We start from the raw sequence: 26,101 nt of genomic DNA, 5'->3' as shown, positions 1-26,101 counted from the left end.
GAACAAGTGCAACCCTGATCAGTGCAGTGTATGCACCCTGCGAGGATGCTCACCGGTTGGTAGAGCTGTTGAGTTGGGAGTGGCTTAGCCAGTCACGTGATGTTCACAAGACTCAATAAAACCCCAGCCAGTTGGGTTTGGGGGATCCACGATGGGGCAGGTGGTTGTGAGCCTGGTGGATGAACTGGTAACGTGTCGTGTGATTGTTAAACTTTTGCTAATAAACCAACTAGTTCTTAATAGCAATGTGTTGCTATGAATTCTTAAGCAAAGAACCCATGAAGCAAATACATTACAATCAGGAATACATAAATAGAACAGACAATCTTAAAACTCTCGACCCAGATAGGACTGTCCCTCTCTCAATAACCAAATGTTTTTTTTTCAAATTCATTTTTTTCTGTTCAGTAAAACACAAAGCTGTTGAAGTCTGTAGAGCACCTCCCTGCTTGGTCTTGGTTTGTGAAACGATGTAGTTCTCAAAATATGGAATTTACGTGGTGTTGGTTAATATCAAAAGATTTCTTTCAACAATAAAAAAAACACAAAAAAAATAATATTTAAAAAGAAAAGTGTCAAAAAAACTAGGCTGTGAATGAATCTCAGTTTATGTATTAAGGAATTCTGTTGTGTAAAATATTAAAAACCCACTAAAATTACCATAAGCCGAAGTGTCTGTCTTGTGTTCCCAAAGGATGGGCGGCCGCTTTAACGTTAAAGGGGGAACCACCGTCGGAGACAATGTATGTGGCAGTCGCCGGCTTCAAGGTTTTGGTCTTCCGTACTCGCTTAAATAAGTTGAGATGCTGGGACCTTATTTGGAACAGCAAGATCCCAGGTTCTATTTCTGTCCTATGACAGCAAGGGGCAGAGCATAGCGGGGGGGGGGCGGGGGGCGGAGCTACAACTGGCCGCAGTGTTCCTGGGAAAAGGAGGGAGAAAGCAATCAGCCCAAGGTTCCGGTTCTGATTAGGTCTCTGCTGGGATGGGAATGGGAGTGATGGGGGGTGGGAGCGGGGACTGGAGGCGGGACTCTGCTGGGATGGGAATGGGTGGGATGGGGTTTGGGAGGTAGGATCTGGGGGTGGGACTCTAGTGAGATGGGAATGATGTGGGAGGTGGGATCAAGGCTGATGGGGAGTGGGATGGGGTGCGTTGGGGAATGTGGTGAGGTGGGATCAGTACTGGGATGGGGTATGAAGTAGGATGGGGAGTGGGGTCTGGGGGCGTGATCTTGCTGGGATGGGAAGTGGGATGGGGTGAGGAATGGAATGGGGTGGGATGGGAGATGGGAGTGGGGTCTGGGAGCGGGACCCTCCTGAGATGGGAAGTGGGATGGGGTGGGGTGGGGAATGGGATGGGGTGGGATGGGAGATGGGAGTGGGGTCCGGGGGCGGGACCCTGCTGTGATGGGAAGTGGGATGGGGTGGGGTGAGGAATGGGATGGGATGGGAGATGGGAGTGGGGTCTGGGGGCGAGACCCTGCTGGGATGGGACTGAGTTGGGATGGAGCTGGTGGCCTGGTTTCTTGATTGATTGTAAACCTTCCTCATCGCCTCACATCATGGGTCACCGGGGGGAAACAGACACAATACAACCCAGAGTTTCAGTGCAGCGTTCACATCGAAATTTCCGGATGATTGACGATGCTCCGCACTTGTACAGAGTCAAAGGTGACAGGAAACTGATCCCCCCCACCGCTCTTCCCAAATAACCAACTCTTGTTGAAATTAAGACAATATTTATTGATGAACGTGACTTGTCAGATTTGCAAACGGAATCAAGTAAGTTCTCCCACAGCAAAGAAAATCAATGTATCCCCCGTCAAACCTCAGAATATTCAGATAGTTACTGCTTCGGGGTTTGCTGGCGACTTGCTGAAAACGAGAGTGATTTTGAATTCCAGTGATGTGTCCTGCCCTTGCCTTGCCCGAGTGCCTGTTTCTGGCACACTTCTGTCAGCCTGCCCCTTTAATGCACGCAGAAAGGAACCAATCCCATCGCACCTTTCACCACCCGGTGACGGCCCAAAGGTGCGTTATGGACAATGAGTCACTCAGCCCTCGGCTCTCTGGCGATAACCTGAGAACTCGTGTTCGGAGTGGAAGCAAGTCATCCTGGACTCCGAGGGACTGCCTGTGATGATATGACGATGATGATGATGGTGATAATCAGGCCTCAGTGAGATCTTGTGTGAGGGAGTGATGCGGATACGAAACCCTACACCTCGGTGAGTACAGTTTGTGTAACACCCTACGTTTAAAGGGTTAGGGGGAAGGGGGGAGGGGGTACCGACAATGGGGGCAAATCTGGGCCTTTCAGTGGGAATAAGAATGCATGACCCATTCCTTTTGTTTGGGGAAGGACACAGTCTCATAAACCCAATACACAAGTACGGTTGGAGGCTTTGTACTTGTGTGGGATTTGTGATCTTTTGAAAGTCCTTTCTCCCTCCCGGTGAAAGAGCGGGCATGAGTTGGGAAATGCCTTTTCCATTGGGTTGTGAGTTGGGCTGATCATCGCAATAGATGATCAGCAAGAGAACACCCTGCTCAGCTCGGACTTCCTGCAGCAGAGTCCGTGAGAGTTACAGAAGGAAAGTACTTGCATTGATATAGGTTCACCAGCTCAGGACCACGAACCCTGGCTGATTTCTAACCCCCAACCCTCGACCCCAACCCTCCCCAAATCAATAGCACTGAAACCAACTGTACAGAGATCAGGTCATTCAGTGCGGACCAAGGGTGAAGTGGAGCATGGCATGCTCCAAATACTCAGTCGCACATGTATTTTTAGCTGTCCTATCTGGGGAGCCCGACACTGTGCCTTCAGAGCCAGCAATCAGTGTAATAGTGTAGATTTTTTTTGTTGGAATTTACAGCACAGAAGGAGGCCATTCGGCCCGTCGAGCCCGTGCCGGCTCTCTGCAAGAGCACCTCAGCCAGTCCCACTCCCCCGCCCTCTCCCCGTAGCTCTGAAAATGTTTCCCTTCAGGTATTTATCCAATTCCCTTTTGAAAGCCGCGATTGAGTCTGCCTCCAGCACCCTCTCAGGCAGCGCATTCCAGATCCTAACCACTCGCTGCGTAAAAAGGATTTTTCTCGTGTCGCCTTTGGTTCTTCTGCCAATCACCTTAAATCTAGGTCCTCTGGTTCTCGAACCCTTCCGCCAATGGGAACAGTATCTCTCTGCTCTCTCCAGACCCCTCGTGATTTTGAACACTTATCGAATCTCCACTCAACCGTCTCTGCTCTAACGAGAACAATCCCAGTTTCTCCAGTCTATCCCCGTAACTGAAGTCCCTCATCCCTGGAACCATTCTCGTAAATCACCCCTCCCTATCTCTGTTACCTCCTCCAGCCGCACAACCCCCCGAGATCTCTGCGCTCCTCCAATTCTGGCCTCTTGTGAATCCCCAATTTCCATCACTCCACCATCGGTGGCCGTGCCTTCAGCTGCCTGGGCCCCAAGCTCAGGAACTCTCTCCCTAAACTTCTCCGCCTTTAAGACGCTCCGCAAAACCCACCTCTGTGACCGAGCTTTTGGTCGCCTGTCCTAATATCTCCTGATGTGGCTCGGTGTCAATTTTTTTGTTTGATAATCGCTCCTGTGAAGCACTTTGGGACATTTTACTACGTTAAAGGCGCTATATAAATGCAAGTTGTTGTTGTTGAGTCAGGCAGAGAGGGCTGCCGCCAGTAGCTAGAACATGTCCTTTATCCGCTCCCACCCTGTCCCCACTGTCACTGTCGAGCAGAGAAGGGACCACCGCTAAAAGCACGAAAAGAACGACTCGAGGCCTCGGGGGTCATTCTCATTGCTGTTTGCGGGATCCTGCTGTGCGCAGATTGGCAACCCTGCTCACCTCCGTTACGGTGGTGACTACCCTTCCCCAAAAAATGCTTCCACAGCCGGGAGCATATCAGGGCTCGAAAGACGCTATATTTGTCCGGCCTTCCTTCCTTGTTCAACCTCCACTTACCTCGGAGATTAACCCCGGGGGGGGGCGGGGGCTGGGGGGGGAGTAGGGTGGGGGCGGGGTGGGGTGGGGTAGGTGGCAGGGGGTGGGGCTCTCGCTTCAAATTGAAGTCGGAATCAGCAACATATTGTCAGGATAGTTGTACTGTCTCAAAGATAGAAACAAAATATCCACTGGTTCTTGAGTCGGACTTTAACCCATTACAGTTCAAGAACCAAATTACCTTTGCAACACCGTGAGCTGGGAAAAAACGGTCAGAAGCGAATAATAGCCAAGGCCCGCACAATTACTGTGACCTGGCTCAGCGTCTCATCTCCAGCCTAGGGTCCACCTTCTAAGGCAAAGGACCAAGCTTCACTACAGCAGCTAGTGTTAGGCCTCGTTAGCTCGCCGGGATAAAGGGTTACCATGCGTTTATGATCAGGGCAGGAGGAGGATGAGTGAGTGAGAGAGGAGAGGAGAGGAAAGAGGAGGAGAAGAAGTTGGTGAGTAAGTGCGCCAACAGCCAATCGAGCATCGTATCACGTTCCAGAGCATTCTCATGCAGCCAAAGCCAGCGTTCCGGGTTACTTGGGCGGATACTGAGCAAATGGAGCTTCTTCGCTTAAGCTGTTCTGAAAGAACAAAAAGGGAAACGATTGTGAGTATTTCACTTACACAGCAAGCTGTGCAAGGTGCCCGCCCTCTGCCCATGAACGGGGGATGGAGACGGAACAGGTTTTCATTGAGAAGTCCAAGTTAGTAGCATAGTGGTCATAACAAGAAATAGGAGCAGGAGTCGGCCATTCGGCCCCTCGAGCCTGCTCCACCATTCAATAGGATTGTGGCTGATCTTCGACCTCAACTCCACTTTCCGCATATCCCTTGATTCCCTGAATGTACAAAAATCTATCGATCTCTGTCTTGAATATGCTCAAAATCAGAGCCTCCACAGCTCTCTGGGGCAGAGAATTCCAAAGATTCACCACCCTCTGAATGAAGAAGTTTCTCCTCATCTCAGTCCTAAATGGCCGACCCCTTATCCTGAGACTGTGACCCCTGGTTCTAGACTCCCCAGCCAGAGGAAACATCCTCCCTGCATCTACCCTGTCTAGCCCTGTAAGAATTGTGTATGCTTCAATGAGATCACCTCTCATTCTTCTAAACTCTGGACCAGGAATCCAGAGACCTGAACCAGTTAATTTAATAACTCGGGAATAAAAAGCACCATTCCCTCTCTGCTCCACAGCTGTTTACCGATCCCGCCCAACCCAGAACCGGCGGTCACAGTGTGCAATTTCCCGCATGCGCAAAACTTTAAATAGGCCCCTGTTAAAGGGGCAGTCCACCCAAATTTAAAATTAGGGGGACCATTGAGTGTCCATCATGGTGACCATGAAACTACCGGATTGTCGTAAAAACCCAACCGGTTCACTAATGTCCTTCAAGGAAGGAAATCTGCTGCCCTTACCCGTTCTGGGCCTACATGTGACTCCAGACCCACAGCAATGTGGTTTGACTCTTAACTGCTCCCTGAAATAGCCCAGCGAGACATTCAGTTGTCAAGAAGACGGCTCACCACCACCTTCTCGAGGGCCATTAGGGATGGGCAATAAATGCTGGCGACGCCCACATCCCACGAGTGAATAAATTTACAAAAAACATGGTTGCAAGGCAACAGGCAAATCGACCCCAAAGCTGGGTTTGTAAAAGGTAATGGTGCAGAGGTAATGACTTTCAATTTCAACAGAGTGAGGTTGCTATGAGGAGGAAGAGTGGATTGGGACATTGGGGGCTTAGGAGCAGCAAGAGAGAGAGAGAGAGAGAGAGTGGTTTAGCGGAGCAGTGGTTATATTGACAAACTAGAGAGAGGTTGGAGTCGGAGACGACAGTTGAGAGGATTGCTACCAGACAATAAGCTGATTCTTGTAGCCAAGAAACTTTTGTGCCGGGGGAGACCAGAACTAGAGGCCATAAATATAATTTAAACCCAACGGGGAATTCAGGAGAAACTTCTTTACCCAGAGAGCAGTGAGAATGTGGAACTCGCTGCCACAGGGAGGGGTTGAGGTGAATAGTATCGATGCATTTAAGGGGAAGCTGGATAAACACATGGGGGAGAAAGGAATAGAAGGATATGGTGATGGGGGGAGATGGAGAGGGGTGGGAGGGGGCTGGTGTGGAGCATGGAGGGTGGGGGTGCGATTGGCTACCCTGTGGTAGCAAGCTCCACATTCTCACACTCTCTCCTGAATTTCCGATTGGATATATCGGTGACTGTCTTATATTTACGGTCCCTAGTTCTGGTCTCCCTCACAAGTGGAAACATCTTCTCTATAATTACCTTATCAAACCCTTTCATAATTTTAAAGACCTCTATCAGGTCTCCCCTTAGCCTTCGCTTTTCTGGAGAAATGAATCCCAGCCTGTTCTGTCTTTTCTAATAGATATAACCTCTCAGTCTTGGTATCAGCCTTGTCAGGGTTAAACCTACACCAAACATATAGAGGTAACATTCACCTTGGGCGAGAGAGATTCGGAAGCACCCTTTTACAACCCCGACCAATTTTCTTCTCTCTTGTCTGCCCATGACCAATTTCACCCGTTATGTAAGCGGGAGGGGGGGTTATATAAGGCTGTCCGTGAAGATTGCATAATGCAAACATGCAGAGAGCTATTGTGGAACGTGCAGGGTGCGTGCATGCATTCGCTGAAAGAAGTACGTAAAGGTTTGCGTCCCTCCACCCGGCCCCCGCTCCGGCCACAAACAGGAGGGTCACGTGGGCTCAGTTGCGATCCATGGTCATTACTGGTTACTGCTCTATCTATTGTAGAGGACCAATGGAGAGTCTTCGCACACATCGTCCTGTGGAGAGATACAATCTGTGACTGGGCAGAAAGGCTACATCATTGAGGTGTCTGAGCCACATGTACAAATTTTGTAAACAGCACATATTCAGAAAGGAACACTTTGCCAACGCGCAGATGAAATGGCAGCACTCAGGTGATATTCTGGCCAAAAAATACCTTTAAAGGGGAGTGTTTGGCATTACAGCCGAACCCAGTCCTAGTCTCACCCAACACTGCTTCAGGGGCCATTTTATAGTGATAGCCTAAGAATTAGGAGCAGGAGTCGGCCATTCGGCCCCTCGAGCCTGCTCCACCATTCAATAAGATCACGGCTGATCTTCGACCTCAACTCCACTTTCCCGCCCGATCCCCATATCCCTCGATTCCCTTAACATCCAAAAATCTATCAATCTGTGTCTTGGATATACTCAACGACTGAGCCTCCACAGCCCCCTGGGGCAGAGAATGCCAAAGATTCACCACCCTCTGAGTGAAGAAATTTCTCCTCATCTCAGTCTTAAATGGCCGTCCCTTTATCCTGAGACTGTGACCCCTGGTTCTAGACTCTCCAGCCCGGGGGGAAACAACTTCCCTGCATCTACCCTGTCAAGCCCTCGAAGAATTGTATTCGTTTCAATGAGATCACCTTTCATTCTTCTAAACTCCAGAGAATAAACACCCATTCTACTCAATCTCTCCTCAAAGGACAGACCTCGCATCGCAGGGATCAGTCTGGTGAACCTTCGTTGCACTCCCTCTAAGGCAAGTATATCCTTCCTCGGGTAAGGAGACCAAAACTGTGCACAATACTCCAGGTGTGGTCTCACCAGGGCCCTGTACAATTGCAGCAAGACTTCCTTAATCTTGTACTCCAACCCCCTTTGCAATTAAGGACAACATGCCATTTACCTTCCTAATTGCTGGCTGCAACTGCATGTTACTCAATCTCTCGGGATCGGAACCCTACCTTCCCTCGCCCGGGGAGAGTTGGCAGTAAGTTTCTTTGGGGGGATGGGGGTGGCAGTGGTTTCTCATTCTCCGGTCATGGGCCGACAGCCTAATCCCACTCTCCAGCTCTCGGTCCGTAGCCCTGTAAGTTACGGCACTTCAAGTGCACATCCAAGTACTTTTTAAATGTGGTGAGGGTTTCTGCCTCTACCACCCTTTCAGGCAGTGAGTTCCAGACCCCCACCACCCTCTGGGTGAAGAAATTTCCCCTCAAATCCCCTCTAAACCTTCTGACAATTACTTTAAATCTCTGCCCCCTGGTTGTTGACCCCCCTGCTAAGGGAAATAGACCCTCTCCATCCGCTATATCCAGCCCCTCATAATTGTATACATCTCAATCAGGTCTCCCCTCAGCCTCCTCTGTTCCAAAGAGAACAAACCCAGCCTATATAATCTTTCCTCATAGCTAAAATTCTCCAGTCCTGGCAACATCCTCATAAATCTCCTCTGTACCCTCTCCAGTGCAATCACATCGTTCCTGTAATGTGGTGACCAGAACTGCACGCAGTACTCTGGCTGCGGCCTAACCAGTGTTTTATACAGTTCAAGCATAACCCTCCCTGCTCTTATATTCTATGCCTCGGCTAATAACGGCAAGTATTCTGTATCTCGGATCTTCCTGGCCTCTACGAGTCCGTTCCGACCAGGTTGAAACCCACTGAGCCAGGGTGGAGTGACAAGTGTTCGTTCCTGGCGTCAGAACACGTCCGTTACAAGCTGGGCTCGCGGGGTTGGTTTTGGTCCGTCAATGGTCGCGGATCCCGTGTGCTGCGAGGTTGGTGTTCAGGTATCAGTGAGGTGCTGAGTCAGGTGGTTCAATAGGAACATTCCAGAAATGTGAAATGTGCAAATAGAAGGTCATGGAACGATCTCGCTTTGAGCATCAGGTTTGGTACCAAACACCCCAGGCTTGGAGCCAAAATCAACAAGGGTGTGAAGCAGCCCGAGGCAGACTCCGCCATGCAAATGCAAGGCAATTTCCTCGGGTGAGTTACGTCATTCATTCTGGTCTCATGTTTCGCACTCAAAGGCAAAGGGCTCGGAGCATTCAACGGAAGGATGAGGAATATGAGTTAATGGTTCCCCATTTGTACGTGCCTTTGTGAAATTTGTGACATACAGTACACACAGACACGTACAGTACACTCAGACATTACATGCAGACACGTACAGTACACCCAGACACGTACAGTACACGCAGGCATGTACAGTACACGCAGACACACACAAACACACACAATACATGCAGACACGCATAGTACACACAGACATGTACAGTACACGCAGACACGTATTTACACATGGACACGTATGTTACACACAGACACGCACAGTACACACAGGCATGTATGTTACACACGGACCGTACAGCACACGCAGACACATACAGTACATGCAGACACATAGAGTACACACAGACACGTACAGTACATGCATATACGGAAGATTCATAACACAAACATACACATATAATAGATACAGGGATATTCTATATGCATGTGACACACATGAATACATACAATACACACAGACACACACGATTTCCACACACCCATTTGACACACGCAGACACATTCAATAGCCACACAGGCGCACACAGTGCATACAGACACACGTACAGAGCTGTCATCATCATCAGAGGCAGCCCCTCGAAATCGAGGAAGACTTGCTTCCACTCTAAAACTGAGTTCTCAGGTGGCTGAACAGTCCCAATACGGGAATTACAGTCTCTATCACAGGTGGGACAGATAGTGGTTGAAGGAAAGGGTGGGTGGGGAGTCTGGTTTGCCGCACGCTCCTTCCGCTGCCTGCGCTTGTTTTCTGCATGCTCTCGGCAACGAGACTCGAGGTGCTCAGCGCCCTCCCGGATGCTCTTCCTCCACTTAGGGCGGTCTTTGGCCAACGGATCCACGACAGACCCAATCCACATCCGGACCGCGGTCAAGCAAGGCTGCATCATCGCACCAACCTTCTTCTCGATCTTCCTCGCTGCAATGCTCCACCTCACGTTCAACAAGCTCCCCGCTAATCTACAGAACCAGTGGGAACCTGTTCAACCTTCGTCGCCTCCAGGCCAGATCCAAGACTGTCCCATCCTCTGTCGTCGAACTACAGTACACGAATGGCACTTGCGTCTGCGCACATGCAGAGGCTGAACTCCAAGCCATCGTCAACATCTTCACCGAGGCGTACGGAAGCATGGACCTTAGACTAAACAGAGCGGTATGCAGTGACTACAGACACGCGTACAGAACTGTACACACATAAGAACATAAGAAATAGGAACCGGAGTAGGCCATACGGCCCCTCGAGCCTGCTCCGCCATTCAATAAGATCATGGCTGATCCGATCATGGACTCAGCTCCACTTCCCCACCCGCTCCCCATAACCCCTGATTCCCTTATCATTTAAGAAACTGTCTATTTCTGTCTTAAATTTATTCAATGTCCCAGCTTCCACAGCTCTCTGAGGCAGCGAATTCCACAGATTTACAACCCTCTGAGAGAAGAAATTTCTCCTCATCTCAGTTTTAAATGGGCGGCCCCTTATTCTAAGGTCATGCTCCCTAGTTCTAGTCTCCCCCATCAATGGAAATATCCTCTCTGCATCCACCTCGTCAAGCCCCCTCATAATCTTATACCTTTCGATAATATTACCTCTCATTCTTCTGAATTCCAATGAATAGAGGCCCAACCTACTCAACCTTTCCTCATAAGTCAACCCCCTCATCCCCGGAATCAACCGAGTGAACCTTCTCTGAACTGTCTCCAAAGCAAGTATATCCTTTCGTAAATATGGAAACCAAAACCAAACCAAAACACACAGCCAGATGTGACATACGTACCATTGGCAATTCTTGGAGCCGTTTAAATTCAGGCTTCCCTTGCTGCGAGTATTTCACCACGGTAACCAACAGCCCAATGATTAACATCGACACCAGGATCACGATGAGAGCAATAAGCCCGGCATCGAGCGGTTGATGTTTCGGGGGACCACCTGGAATAAAGACGGAATTATATTACACAGGCCAGCTACAGGACATGCAGACATGTACTCATAGAATCATAGAAGTTTACAGCACGGAACACGGCCATTTCGGCCCATCATGTCCGCACCTGTACTCTCTGGAGTTCAGAAGAATGAGAGATGATGTCATTGAATCATCGAGGATTCTGAGGGGTCTTGACAGGCTAGATGCAGGGAGGATGTTTCCCCCGGGCTGGGGAATCTAGAACCAGGGATCACAGTCTCAGGATAAGGGGTCGGCCATTTAGGACTGAGATGAGGAGGAATTTCTTCTCAGAGGGAGGTGAATCTTTGGCATTCTCTGCCCCAGAGGGCTGTGGAGGCTCAGTCTCTGAGTATATTCAAGACTGAGATATACATTTTTGGACCCTAGGGGAATCACGGGATATGGGGATCGGGCGGGAAAGTGGAGTTGAGGTCGAAGATCAGCCATGATCTCATTGAATGGCGGAGCAGGCTCGAGGGGCCGTATGGCCGACTCCTGCTCCTAATTCTTGTGTTCTTATACAGTACACGCAGACACTACAGTACGTGTTGGGGAATTGGGATTGTGACTGGCAAGTGATGTTTAATTTGGAACGGTGCAGTGTTTTGCATAAAGAATGCTGACCAATCGTACACCCTTCAGCGAAAAGCATTAAAGCAGCTGGAGAAAAAAAGGGATCAGGGCGTTCTCGCGCATGGCTCTCAGGAGCTTCATGAGCTGGAGTGACGACGGTGTTGAGGTGCATTTACAGGACAATTGACTATAAGACGAGGCATACTGTTTTGTCCTTGTACAGGACCTTAGTCGGGCCGCACTTGGAATACTGTGACCACTTTTGGTCTCCTCACATGATGGGTGATATTGAGGCTGTGGAAAGGGTTCACAGCATCTTGGTTATCAAGATAGGCTAGAAGAGCTGGAACTCTACACTTTAGAGCAGCGTAGACTTACGGGGGATATGATTGAGATTTGTAAGATAAAGAAGGGAATCGACAGTGTTCCAGCTGACCGTTTATTTAAATTAAATGGGTTAGGCAGGACCGGGGGAACACACATTTAAGTTGTATAAGACTAGATCGAGGTTAGACATCAAGAGGTGGGTCTTTTCACAGAGAATAGTGAACCTCTGGAACATGCTGCCGTCTGTGTAGACTTAGGGGGTGATCTAATCGAAGTTTATAGAATGATGAAGAGACGAGATTGTGTTTGTGTATACAGCTTGTTCCAACTAAATGGGCTAGGGAGGACCAGGGCAGGGGTCATACATTTAAGTTGTATGAGGCCAGATCAAGGTTAAAGGTCAGGAGGAGGTTCTTTTCCCAGAGTACAGTGGGCCTCGGGAATAGGTTGCCGTCTCATGCGGTGGATGCTGATTCGCTGAATTGCTCCCAGCGAGAGCGGGACATGTTTCTGGCCAGGGCGGCGATCACCTGGTATAGGAGGTCGGTGCCCTGGTAACGTGTAGTGATACCCGCCCTCCTGCATGGCTCAGAGTCATGGACCATGTACAGTAGACACCTCAAGTCGCTGGAGAAATATTACCAACGATGTCTCCGCAAGATCCTGCAAATCCCCTGGGAGGACCGACGCACCAACGTCAGTGTTCTCGCTCGGGCCAACATCCCCAGCATCGAAGCACTGACCACACTCGACCAGCTCAGCTGGGCGGGCCACACTGTCCGCATGCCCGACACGAGACTCCCAAAGTAAGCGCTCTACTTGGAACTCCTACAAGGCAAGCGAGCCCCAGGTGGGCAGAGGAAACATTACAAGGACACCCTCAAAGCCTCCCTGATAAAGTGCAACATCCCCACCGACACCTGGGAGTCCGTGGCCAAAGACCGCCCTAAGTGGAGGAAGAGCATCTGGGAGGGCGCTGAGCACCTCGAGTCTCGTCGCCGAGAGCATGCAGAAACCAAGTGCAGGCAGCGGAAGGAGCGTGCGGCAAACCAGTCCCACCCACCCTTTCCCTCAACCACTGTCTGTCCCACCTGTGACAGAGACTGTAATTCCCGTATTGGACTGTACAGTGACCTGAGAAGTCACTTTTAGAGTGGAAGCAAGTCTTCCTCGATTTCGAGGGATTGCCTGTGACGATGATGAACGTGACTGAGGATGGAAGCATCAGGCAGAGAATGAGAGTGTCAATCATAGAATGCTAGAAATTTACAGCACGGAAGGAGGCCATTCGGCCCATCATGTTCACATTGACCAACAAGAGGCTATCCGGCCTAATCCCACTTTCCAGCTCTTGGTCCGTAGCCCTGTAGGTTACAGCACTTCAGGTGCACATCCAGGTACTTTTTAAATGTGGTGAGGGTTTCTGCCTCTACCACTCTTTCAGGCAGCGAGTTCCAGACCCCCACCACCCTCTGGGTGAAATATTTCCCCTCAAATCCCTCTAAACCGCCTACCAATTACTTTAAATCTATGTCCCCTGGTTGTTGACCCCTCTGCTAAGGGAAACAGGTCCTTCCTATCCACTCTCTCTTGGCCCCTCTTAATTTTATACACCTCAATCAGGTCTCCCCTCAGCCTCTGTTCCAAAGAAAACAACCCCAGCCCATCCAAACTTTCCTCATAGCTAAAATTCTCCAGTCCAGGCAACATCCTCGTAAATCTCCTCTGTACCCTCTCCAGTGCAATCACATCTTTCCTGTAATGTGGTGACCAGAACTGCACGCAGTACTCTAGTTGCGGCCCAACTAGTGTTTTATATAGTTCAAGCATAACCCTCCTGCTCTTGCATTCTATGCCTTGGCTAATAAAGGCAAGTATCCCGTATGCCTTCTTAACCACCTTATTCACCTGGCCTGCTACCTTCAGGGATCTGTGGACCTGCACTCCCAGGTCCTTCTGTTCCTCTACACTTCTCAGTGTCCTACTATTTAATGTGTATTCTATTGCCTTATTAACCCTCCCCAGATGCATCACCTCACACTTCCCCGGATTGATTTCCATTTGCCACTGTTCTGCCCACCTGACCTGTTCATTGATAGCTTCCTGCAGTCCGCAGCTTTCTTCTTCATTGTGGCTAAATAAACAAATGGATTTGAACACAGAAAGGACTCTTGCGGTCCCGACATACCTATTATAATTACGCCTGTCGTCTTCGTACTGTTGGGCAGATTGGTAGCTGAAAATAAGAAAAGTAATGAGAGGTGAGTGTGACTCAGAGATTGCAATCCAGTGCTCCCAGTCACGATAATCTAAACGCAAGTATAAGTTACTTAAATACCCCCGACTTTATTTATCAACCCCCCCCCCCCCCCACCCAACACACATCCCCGCTTGGGCCTGCTGTGCTACAACAACAACGTGCATTTATATAGCACCCTTAACATAGTAAAACATCCCAAGGCGCTCCACAGGAGTGTTACCAGGCGAAAATACGACACCGAGCCACATACAGAGCTATTAGGGCAGGTGACTAAAAGCTGTGTCAAAGAGGGAGGTTTTAAGGAACGTCTTAAAGGAGGAGAGAAACGCACAGAGGTTTAGGGAGAGAATTCCAGAGCTTGGGGCCCAGACAGATAAAGGCACGGCCACCAATGGTGGAGCGATTATAATCAGGGATGCTCAAGAGGGCAGAACTGGAGGAGTGCAGATATCTCGGGGGGTTGTGGGGCTGGAGGAGGTTACAGAGATAGGGAGGGGCGAGGCCACGGAGGGATTTGAAAATATGGATGAAGAATTTTTAAATCGAGGCGTTGCTGGACCGGGAGCCAATGCAGGTCAGTGAGCACAGGGGGTGATGGGCGGGCGGGACTCGGTGCGCGTTAGGACACGGGGCAGCGAGCACAAGGGAGTGATGGGCGAGTGGAACTTGGTGCGAGTTAGGACACGGGGCAGTGAGCACAGGGGGTGATGGGCGGGCGGGACTCGGTGTGAGTTAGGACACGGGGCAGCGAGCACAAGGGGGTGATGGGCGAGTGGAACTTGGTGCGAGTTAGGACACGGTCAGTGAGCACAGGGGGTGATGGGCGAGCGGGACTTGGTGCGAGTTAGGACACGGTCAGTGAGCACAGGGGGTGATGGGCGAGCGGGACTTGGTGCGAGTTAGGACACGGGGCAGCGAGCACAAGGGAGTGATGGGCGAGTGGAACTTGGTGCGAGTTAGGACACGGTCAGTGAGCACAGGGGGTGATGGGCGAGCGGGACTTGGTGCGAGTTAGGACACGGTCAGTGAGCACAGGGGGTGATGGGCGAGCGGGACTTGGTGCGAGTTAGGACACGGTCAGTGAGCACAGGGGGCGGGGCGATGGGCGAGCGGGACTTTAGGAGCAGTCAAGGGTTCAATGGATGGCCTATGCCAGTTGGAGAGGCGGCTCCCGGAGCAGCGAGTTAAATTTTAATCCGGACCCCACCCAGGTCTGAAACACCGCTCATTGCTGCCAACTGTCACCTCTAGGAGCCGAGCCTGTCAACAATAACCCACCCCACCCTCCGGTGAGTGGCCTTTGCCTCCCTGCTATCTCCTGCACAGCTGCTGTTGCTCCTTCAAGGCCACAGCTTCAACTAGAACACGCTGCACTCTCGTGAACCCGGCCTGCGAGCAGGATCTGGCAAGTTTCACATGGCCCTGACACACTTCTTTACTTTCTTAAAGGGGCACCGCCTGCATCTGGGATGGAGAAGAGCTGTGCGCCATTTGACGATGAGAGTGTTCCGTTGACGAGCGCTGTGATCCGCACACCGCAAGATGCTGGCTGATCAATCTTAGAACCCGTTACCACCGGGAGTGGATGGTGCGGAGAGCAGAGATAAACACATGAGGGAGAAAGAAGTAGAAGGATGGGCTGATAGAATTAGATGGAGCAGGTCTGTGTGGAGCATCAAGTCGCTGGAGAAGTACCACCAACGCTGTCTCTGCAAGATCCTGCAAATCCCCTGGGAGGACAGATGCACCAACGTTAGCGTCCTCGACCAGGCCAACATCCCCAGCATCGAAGCACTGACCACACTCGACCAGCTCCGCTGGGCAGGCCACATCGTCCGCATGCCACACCCGAGACTCCCAAAGCAAGCGCTCTACTCTGAACTCCTTCACAGCAAATGAGCCCCAGGTGGGCAGAGGAAACATTTCAAGGACACCCTCAAAGCCTCCTTGATAAAATGCAACATCCCCACCGACACCTGGGAGTCCCTGGCCAGAGACCGCCCTAAGTGGAGGAAGTGCATCCGGGAGGGCGCTGAGCACCTCAAGTCTCGTCGCCGAGAGCATGCAGAAAGCAAGCGCAGGCAGCGGAAGGAGCGTGCGGCAAACCAGACTCCCCACCCTCCCCTTCCCTCAACGACTATCTGTCCCACGTGTGACAGACTGTAATTACCATATTGGACTGTTCAGTAACCTGAGAACTCACTTTTAGAGTGGGAGCAAATCTTAGAACCCGCTACCACCGGGAGTGGATGGTGCGAAGAGCAGAGATGCCATTAAATGGAAGCTGGATAAACACATGAGGGAGAAAGGAATAGAAGGATATGGTGATGGGGTGTGATGGAGAGGGGTGGGAGGGGGCTGTTGTGGAGCATAAACCCCGGCACGGAGCGGTGGGGCCCGATGGCCTGTTTCTGTGTTGTATATTGGTATTCACCAATTTCTTCACTTTCAGAAACCTTTCCATTAATTCTGTCACATTGACACATCCCATATGTTCAAAAGCTGAGCAGGGGACTTCTCCCCGGTGTCCTGGGGCCAATATTTATCCCTCAATTAACATCACTAAAACAGATTATCTGGTCATTATCACATTGCTGTTTGTGGGAGCTTGCTGTGCGCAAATCGGCTGCCGCGTTTCCCACATTACAACAGTGACTACACTCGAAGAAAAGTATTTAATTGGCTGTAAAGCGCTTTGGGACGTCCTGAGGTCGTGAAAGGCGCTATATAAATGCAAGTCTTTCTTTTATGTGAGCTGACCAATCTGACTTGTTTGTAAACCGGAGCGGCGCTCCCACAGTCGCAGCTCCTGCAGGCCGGGGATGCAACTGCTTGCTCATGTGTCCGTGCGTGTGTGTGTGTGTCCCTGTGTCCGTGTGTGTGTGTCCGTGTGTGCATGTGTGTCCATGTGTGTGTCCCCATGTCCGTGTGTGTGTGTGTTTGTGTGTGTGTGTGTCCCCGTGTCCGTGTGTGTGTGTGTGTGTGTGTGTCCGTGTCCGTGTGTGTGTGTGTCCCCGTGTCCGTGTGTGTGTCCGTGTGTGTGTGTATGTGCGTGTCCGTGTGTGTGTGTGTGTGTGTGTCCGTGTGTGTGTGTGTCCCCGTGTCCGTGTGTGTGTGTGTGTCCGTGTGTGTGTGTATGTGCGTGTCCGTGTATGTGTGTGTGTGTCCGTGTGTGTGTGTGTCCGTGTGTGTCCATGTGTGTGTGTGTGTGTGTGTGTCCGTGTGTGTGTGTGTGTGTGTCCGTGTGTGTGTGTGTCCATGTCCGTGTCCGTGTGTGTGTGTGTCCGTGTGTGTGTGTGTGTGTCCGTGTGTGTGTGTGTCCATGTCCGTGTCCGTGTGTGTGTGTGTCCGTGTGTGTGTGTGTCCGTGTGTGTGTGTGTGTGTGTGTCCGTGTCCGTGTGTGTCCGTGTCCGTGTGTGTGTGTGTGTGAGACACCGAGACCCACAAGGGCCCTGAAATTGACAAGCTGCAAGGCCCGCCCATTTTTTGGCGGTACCCGGGGGCACCTACCTTTTTGGCGCCCGCTGCCACTGGGTCCCGCCAGTATTGTGGTCTTGTGGGCGGCAGCGGCAGGCAGCGGGAGTCGGCGGGCAGGAGCGGGTGGGAGGTGCAGGCCTCTCGAATCGGAGAACTTCGGAACTGCCGCACTGCGCATGCGCGAGATTTGTTTTTTTTTGTAGTTCTGTCAGCACACCGACGTCAGTTTTGCCGCGATTGAGGCTGCTGGGACATCTGCGCATGCGCTTAAATGGTGAACACTCTCTTGCACCTGCCAGTTGTAGAGGGGAGAGTGTTGGAGACACAGAGCTACAAACCTTTCATAAGCCATTCCTTAAGTGATTTAAAATGAGTGGGAAAAAATGCATCGAGGAAGACTGTCGAGACCAGGCCCAGCGCTCCCGGGTTTAGTGATGATGAACTGGAGGAGCTTGTATCAGAGGTGGAGCGCAGGTATAAAGATCTCACCCCGGGGTGGCCGTGACAAACCTCCACCTCCCCAATATAGACGCATTTGGAAGGAGATCGGTGAGGCCAACATCGAGCGAGATGGAGACCAGTGTCGGAAACATTGGAGCGATGTGGTGGCGTCAGCAAGAGTGAGTAAACATTTATTGGACCCCTCCCGTACAACTGCAAAAGGCTATGAGCCGGATGTGTGTGTGTGGTGGGGTGTCGGGGAGGTGGGGGGGGGGGGCATCAGCAAAAGGGGTAAAGGCTTCAACGTTTCTTTCTGCAGAAGAAAAATTATTCCAAGGCAGTAAGCCCGAGTGCAACAGGAGGGGGCCCGGCAGAGGTGATAGAGTTGAGCAGCCTGGAGCAGCGTGCCTTAACATTTGTGGGTGACTGCTGCCCTGCAAACACAAAGGGTGATGCAGATCCCGTGCTGGAGCAGGGTAAGGGTATAATAATCACCGGTTTGAGAGGTCATGCAATGTCAAGTCAAATGCGTTTTAACGCACAGTGTGTCGGCTATTATTGGTGTGCCCATGAAGCGATGGAACTCCGCGACGGCACAATGTGAGATGGGTCAGATTGACCAACCTCCCCCTATAGACCGAAATGTTGCCCTCTACTTGCAGGTGGTGAGTCGGACGCCATCCACCTCTGGCACTCAAAGGAGCAGCGTGCCCCCAACATCTCCCACCCAAACGGTGACCCCAGCCCAAGACATGAGTTCCTTCCTCCACCACCTCCCTACCCCAAAGATCACCCATTTCCATCGCACCCAACTCCGCCACCCAGAGTCAGGACGAAGAGGAGAGAGAGGAGGGAGAAGGGACCGTCTTTGAACCCCTTGAGGTGGAGGAACTGGAAGAGGATGACACGAGCCTCCTGCCACGTGTGGCCACCTGTCCGGAGACCCTCGGCATCGGGCTCAGAATTCATCGGCTTTGAGCCGGATGCAACGCCGCCAAGCACTGACAGGCGCAGAGGCCGTGGAGCTGACCCAACCAGGGCACGTCAACCAACACCGACCCAGTGACCCCCAGTGACCCACACCGACCCAGTGACCCCCAGTGACCCACACCGACCCAGTGACCCACAGTGACCCAGTGACCCCCAGTGACCCACACCGACCCAGTGACCCCCAGTGACCCACACCGACCCAGTGACCCCCAGTGACCCACACCGACCCAGTGACCCACAGTGACCCAGTGACTCACACTGGCCCAGTGATTTACACTGGCCCAGTGACCCACACCGACCCAGTGACCCACACAGACCCAGTGACCCAGTGACCCACACCGACCCAGTGACCCACACCAGCCCAGTGAACCACACTGACCCAGTGACCCCCAGTGACCCACACCGACCCAGTGACCCAGTGACCCACACCGACCCAGTGACCCACAGTGACCCAGTGACCCACACCGACCCAGTGACCCCCAGTGACCCACAGCGACCCAGTGACACACAGTGACCCAGTGACCCCCAGTGACCCACACCGACCCAGTGACCCCCAGTGACCCACACCGACCCAGTGACCCACAGTGACCCAGTGACCCACACCGACCTAGTGATTCACAGTGACCCAGTGACTCACACCGACCCAGTGACCCTCACTGACCCACACTGACCCAGTGACCCACACTGACCCAGTGACCCACACCGACCCAGTGACCCACAGTGACTCACACCGACCCAGTGACCCAGTGATCCAGTGACCCAGTGACCCATACCGACCCAGTGACCCACACCGACCCAGTGATCCAGTGACCCAGTGACCCATACCGACCCAACAAGCCACTGAGCTTACAGGACGGCTCACAGCTATTCACGAGATGCTGCAGCTATCGAGGACGAGCGTGGAGATAGGTCGCGAGCTGCTGCAGACCATGGCTGGAGCAGCTGCCACCATCGCAACCCTCGCTCAGCACCATACTGACAGGATGGAGCGGCTCATTAGTGCGTTGGAGCGCAACACCGACTCTGTCGCAGCGATGAGGCAAGCGGTGGCTTCTGGCCGGGTCGTACAAGCCCCCGAGCCCACACCATCGAGGCAGACGGATCCCGAGGAGCTGGAGATGACGGGGCCTTCAGTCACGCCCCCTACCTTCTCACCAAGACAGACACGTCTGCAGAGATCCGGCTGACATCCTGCACAACTTGCTCAAGCAGAGGCAGGGAGGGGGAGGGGCGCGGGACTCCGTGATGAAGGCAGAGCGAAGAAGAGGACGATGGGCCTCACATCGAGGCGGGGGGGGGGGGAATGGTGGTGGTAGGTATTGTAGGTGGGTGTTGGTGGTGTAAATGATCTTCATGTTATTATATTATGTCACTTTTGGTATGCTGGGATTTTCAATATAGTCACATTGTTCACTGTCTCTTGGTCAGTGTCTCATTTTTACATAATGTGTGGTGTCTTCTGAGGAAAACACAGCTCTCCCTCAGGTGTATGAGGAATATCTTGCCCTCCACATATGACTGCATAGTATAATTCTCATCATTGTATAATTCCCTCAACCACTGTCTGTCCCACCTGTGACAGGGTCCGTGGCTCTCGTATTGGACTGTTCAGCCACCAAAGAACTCACTTCAGGAGTGGAAGCAAGTCTGCCTCGATTCCGAGGGACTGTCGATGATGAAGATAATGGGTCCTGTCATCAGACCATTGTGACATGACCAGTAAGGGTGGCCAAAGCAGGAAGGCCATTCAATGAGAGACAGTTGCACTATTGCAGGCCACACGTTAAGCCTGGCACTTCACCCCACTTTTTATTACGACATACATCCCTAATTACCCTCGAGATGGTGCTGGTGGGACTTTCTTCCGCGTTTTCCGACATTACAACTGTGTCAGCCGTGGCTCAGTGGGCAGCACTTTCTCACCTCACAGACAGAAGGTTGTGGGGTTCGAGTCCCACTCCTGGGACTGGAGTACAAACATCCAGGCTGACACTCCCAGTGCAGTACTGAGGGAGCGCCACACTGTCGGAGGGGCAGTACTGAGGGAGCGCCGTACTGTCGGAGGGGCAGTGCTGAGGGAGCGCTGCATTGTCGGAGGGGCAGTGCTGAGGGAGCGCCGCACTGTCGGAGGGGCAGTGCTGAGGGAGCACCGCACTGTCGGAGGGGCAGTGCTGTGGGAGCGCCGCAGTGTCGGAGGGGCAGTGCTGAGGGAGCGCCGCACTGTCGGAGGGGCACTGCTGAGGGAGCGCCGCACTGTCTGAGGGGCAGTGCTGAGGGAGCGCCGCACTGTCGGAGGGGCAGTACTGAGGGAGCGCCGCACTGTCGGAGGGGCAGTACTGAGGGAGCGCCGCACTGTCGGAGGGACAGTACTGAGGGAGCGCTGCACTGTCGGAGGGGCAATACTGAGGGAGCACCACACTGTCGGAGGGGCAGTACTGAGGGAGCGCCGCACTGTCGGAGGGGCAGTACTGTGGGAGTGCTGCACTGTCAGAGATGCTGTCTTTTTGGACGTTAAACTGAGGTCCCGTCAGCCCTCTCATGTAGACGTAAAAGATCCTGCGGCCACTATTTTGAAGAAGAGCAAGGGAGTTCCCCAGGTGTCCTGGGGCCAATTTTTATCCCTCTATCAACATAACAAAAAACCAGATTATCTTGTCATTATCATATTGCTGTTTGTGGGAACTTGCTGTGCGCAAATTAACTGCCACATTTCCTGCATTACAACAGTGACTACACTCCAAAAAGTACTATCTTGAAAGAGGTTATATATGATGGTGATGATATAACGTCTTTCAAGATTTCAAGGACACCCTCAAAGCCTCCATGATAAAGTGCAACATCCCCACCGACACCTGGGAGTCCCTGGCCAAAGACCGTCCTAAGTGGAGGAAGTGCATCTGGGCGGGCACTGAGCACCTCGGGTTTCGTCACCGAGAGCCTGCAGAAAATAAGCGCAGGCAGCGGAAGGAGCGTGCAGCAAACCAGACTCCCCACCCACCCTTTCCTTTAACCACTGTCTGTCCCACCTGTGACAGAGACTGTAATTCCCGTATTGGACTGTTCAGTCACCTGAGAACTCAGTTTGAGTGGAAGCAAGTCTTCCTCGATTTCGAGGGACTGCCTATGATGATGATGATGACATATATATTCTCTCTGTCTTTCTGTCTTCCTTTCCCCATATCTGCTACAGGTACAAGCTGTAGAATTTAAACCCCTTTTTGCATTTACATACTGCAAGGTCGAGTATTGTGAAAGTTCAAGTGCTGACCTGTGCCCTTCGGTGTTGGCGTGACTGCAGGTTTCTCTGTCGTCCTCGGGGGTGTGCTGTTGGGACGGGGGGTCGAGGCTGTAGCGTTGGTCTGGTTGGTCGTGGATGCCTGGGTGTCGTTCGCGCCTAACGTGGTCACAACTGTGGTCGAATTATCTGTTCCACCGGGCGACGCTGCTGGGGCTGTGGTGGTGGGTTGTGTTCCGTTGACCGTTGACACTGTGGTGGGAGTTTGCGTTGTGCTACTGTTCAGTGCTGCGTTGGCCGTAGTCTCGTTAATGGTGGTGTTGTCCCCGGAGTTGGTCGGTTTGACACTCGGAGCCGAGCTGGTGGTGGCTGGGACTGTGGTCGACCCCTTGCTCTCCGCAGTAGTTGTCGAAACTGAAACGGAGGAAATAAAATCAATTTTAGAACCAACAAGCCGTTAATTCATCAACGGGGCCATTGTCACCATGACAACATGTACTCCTTACCACGGGCTAGTGCACACGTGGCAACAACTACAACTTGTATTTATATAGCGCCTTTAATGTAATAAGATGTCCCAAGGCGCTTCACAGGAGCGATTATAAAACACAATTTGACACCGAGCCGCGTAAGTACACATTAGGACAGATGATCACAAGCTTGGTCAAAGAGGTGGGTTTAAAGGAACGTCTTAAAGGGGGAGAGAGAGGTGGAGTAGAGGAGAGGTTTAGGAAACACAGCAGCCAATTTGCTCACAGCAAGCTCCCACAAACAGCAATGTGATAATGACCAGATAATCTGTTTTAGTGATGTTGGTTGAGGGATAAATATTGGCCCCAGGACACCGGGGATAACTCCCCTGCTCTTTTTTGAATAGTGCCCTGGGATCATATTACATCGACCTGAGAGAGCAGGCAGGACCTCGGTTTAACGTCTCATCCAAAAGTTAAAGGCCAACATTCCACTAGTTGAGTTCTGACGAAAGGGTCATCAACCTGAAACGTTAACTCTGTTTCTCTCTCCGCAGATGCTGAGAGTTCCCAGCATTTTCTGTTTTTATCCCATCAGCCTTTGGGATTTGCCTCTTTTATTAAAAAAAAGTTCAAATCACACAGATAATCCGGTCATTATCACAATGCTGCTTGTGGGAGCTTGCTGTGTGCAAATTGGCTGCCCATAATCGCGCTGCCCCGCCCCCACTCACACACCATTGGTTGCCCACAATCGCACTGCCCCGCCCTCTCACAGCCAATTGGAACGCGAAACAAACTCTTCGTTACTTAATGATGACTCTTCACTGTCAGTCAAGCAAACTTTTTTTCTTCATCTTCAAAAATGTTGTTCTCTTTGCTCTTTCGACCTGGCCTCCCACCTTCCACCCTCTGTAATCTTCAGCTCAACCAAAACTTGGCTGCTCCGTGTCCTAACTCACACAAACTCCTGCTCAACCATCACCCCTGTGCTCGCTGACCTACATTGGCTCCCGGTCCAGTAACACCTCAATTTTAAAATTCTCATTTTTTTTTTTATATCCCTCCATGGCCCCTCACCCCTCCCTATCTCTGTAACCTCCTCCAGCCCTACAACCCTCCGAGATCTCTGCGCTCCTCTAATTCTGGCCTCTTGAGCATCCCCGATTTTAATCGCTCCATCATTGGCGGCCGTGCCTTCAGCTACCTGGGCCCTAAGCTCTGGAATTCTCTCCATAAATCTCAATGCCTCTCTCTCCTCCCTTAAGATGCTCCTTAAAACTGACCTATTTGACCAAGCTTTTGGTCACCTGCCTTAATTTCTCCCTACATGGCTCAATGTCAACTTTGTTGTCTCATAATACTCCTGTGAAATGTCTTGGGGACATAGTCTCATAATAAGGGGCCACCCATTTAAAACTGGGAGGAATTTCTTCTCTCAGAGGGTTGTAAATCTATAGAATTCTCTGCCCCAGAGAGCTGTGGAGGCTGGGTCAATGAATGTATTTAAGATGGAGATAGACAGATTTTTGAGCGATAAGGGAGTAAAGGGTTATGGGGACTGGGCAGGGAAGTGGAGCTGAGTCCATGATCAGATCAGCCATGGTCTTATATAATGGCACAGCAGGCTCGAGGGGCCAAATGGCCTACTCCTGTTCCTATTCCTTATGTTCTTATTGTGTTATTATTTTGAAGAAGAGCAGAGGAGTTCTCTGGGCCAATATTTATCCCTCAATCAACATAACTAAAACAGATTATCTGGTCATTATCACATTGCTATGTGTGGGAGCTTGCTGTGCGCAAATTGGCTGCCGCGTTTCCTACATTACAACAGTGACTACACTCCAAAGGTACTTCATTGGCTGTAAAGCGCTTTCGGACGTCCTGAGGTCGTGAAAGGTGCTATAGAAATGCAAGTCTTTCTTTTATTATTTGTAAGTTTTACACCCGGGTTCTCGCCAGGAAATTAATCTTCAATTCCTGGAGGCGCCAGGAAAATCCAGGCACGTTGGTAATCCTAGGCCCATGAATAATATTCACATCCATGTTCTCATTCACCTTTAAATACATCTCTGATACTAACAGAGCTGGATGTAAGATTAATCCACCAATGAACAGCAATGCTAAAAAAAAATGCACTTTTATTATTTACGAACCCAAGATTAAGAAGCAGACACAGGATGGCGTTGCCTGTGATTCAAGAGCCCAATTGTCGGGCTCATGGTCCCAGGACTGCAGGTTTATAGACAGAAAGATTTTGCATTCATATAGCGCCTTACCCGACCAGCCAATGAAGTACAAATCGATTTGAATCAGTGCAGTTTCCCTGTAAATTCCGCCTGTCAAGAGTTGGAAGATGTGCAGGGATTTTGATTTGTACATTAATGGTGTGAATCAGGGTATTCCATTCCAAACAATCACTTTAGCAAAGAACACCTTTAAAATAAATATTTCCTCTACCTTACGGCTTCGGAGAAGACGTGTTAAACTGAGGGGGAAAGATTTATTAATATTTACATATTGTCCAGCAATTGAATAACAACTCTGAAAATATCCAGTTTGAGAAACGTGAATAATCTGCGTTGCTCTGACTCGAATCTTTCTGCAGTTTCAAGCTGCAAAAAAAAACTTCTTCCTGATCTTTCTGACACGTCTACACTTAACAGCCTTCCTTGAAACTTTCTCCAAACCTTCCCCAAAGTTTTGATCGGCGCTGAGAAGGAACACACACACAAAAAAGAAAACTCAAACAAGTAGAGGTGGACTCACCCTGTGCAGAGGCCAGGGCAATGCAGAGACAAATACAAAAGATTTCTTTCAGTTTTCGTGCCATCATCGTGCGGCGAGCAGCTGCGGGCATTTCTAGGTGTTCAACCAATATTTCCACAGGCTCTGTGTGACTTCCTCTTAAAGCGAGGATGTCCCCTCCGCGCCAGGTGCTCTTGGCAAGCGCCCCCTGCTGTCTACAACCTGCCATTGCTGCACAGGTGTAATTCAGCAAAAGCCCGCACCTGTATACTTGTACACCTGTACACCTGTGCACCTGTACCCAGCAAGAGGGGGCAACGGCATTCCCGAACCCTGGCCACCTCCACCCAACACTCCCTGACCCCCCCCAGTCCCTGATCCCCCCCCCCCCACTTCCTGACCCCCCAGTTTCTGACCCCTGGTCCGAACATGAATTGGGTCTGTGGTGGATCCGTTGGTCAGGATCACGGCTTGCATGTCATCGTGAAGCAGGGAGAGGATGGTGACAAACATTTGGGGGCAGCCGAGTTTGAGGCGGACACTCCATAATCCCTCGCGGTTGACAGTGTCGAAGGCCTTTGTGAGGTCGAAGAAGGCCATGTACAGGGGTTGGTGCTGCTCCCTGCATTTTCTTGGATTTGTTGCGTGGTGAAGATCATGTCCATTGCGCCCCTTAGTGGGCAGAATCTGAATTGCGGCTCTGGGAGGAGTTCTTCAACCACAGGATATGACTTTCCCTGTGGCCGGCAGC

The 26,101-nt window shown here is 51.3% G+C and overlaps 1 protein-coding gene across 2 annotated transcripts; it reads right to left on the bottom strand.

The window, feature by feature from the left end:
* Positions 1-1,727: 1,727 nt before the first annotated feature.
* On the bottom strand, positions 1,728-25,480 carry LOC139229104 (salivary glue protein Sgs-3-like). Of its 2 annotated transcripts, none has more exons than XM_070860762.1 (5): positions 25,372-25,480; positions 22,166-22,546; positions 13,918-13,965; positions 10,662-10,813; positions 1,728-4,593 (listed from the first exon to the last, which is right to left on the bottom strand). In XM_070860762.1, the coding sequence occupies exons 1-5, from the start codon at positions 25,460-25,462 to the stop codon at positions 4,546-4,548; spliced, it is 720 nt and encodes a 239-aa protein (XP_070716863.1). In that variant the 5' UTR covers positions 25,463-25,480; the 3' UTR covers positions 1,728-4,545. The 2 variants fall into 2 exon arrangements, with proteins under 2 accessions (XP_070716863.1, XP_070716864.1); XM_070860763.1 differs by lacking the exon at positions 1,728-4,593 and adding an exon at positions 6,318-6,824.
* Between the last annotated feature and the right edge of the window lie 621 nt (positions 25,481-26,101).

This window comes from Pristiophorus japonicus, chromosome 18 (assembly GCF_044704955.1).
Source record: "Pristiophorus japonicus isolate sPriJap1 chromosome 18, sPriJap1.hap1, whole genome shotgun sequence".
Classification (NCBI taxonomy): Eukaryota; Metazoa; Chordata; class Chondrichthyes; family Pristiophoridae; genus Pristiophorus; species Pristiophorus japonicus.
This window is presented reverse-complemented; position numbering and strand designations above follow the sequence as displayed.

Coding starts and splice junctions, on each gene's coding strand:
- LOC139229104 (XM_070860762.1), bottom strand. CDS start 25,462: ATGCCCGCAGCTGCTCGCCGCACGATGATGGCACGAAAACTGAAAGAA. Junction 13,966..22,165: donor GCCAACACCGAAGGGCACAG/GTCAGCACTTGA, acceptor TCTTATTTTCAG/CTACCAATCTGCCCAACAGT. Junction 10,814..13,917: donor GACAGGCGTAATTATAATAG/GTATGTCGGGAC, acceptor TCTTTATTCCAG/GTGGTCCCCCGAAACATCAA.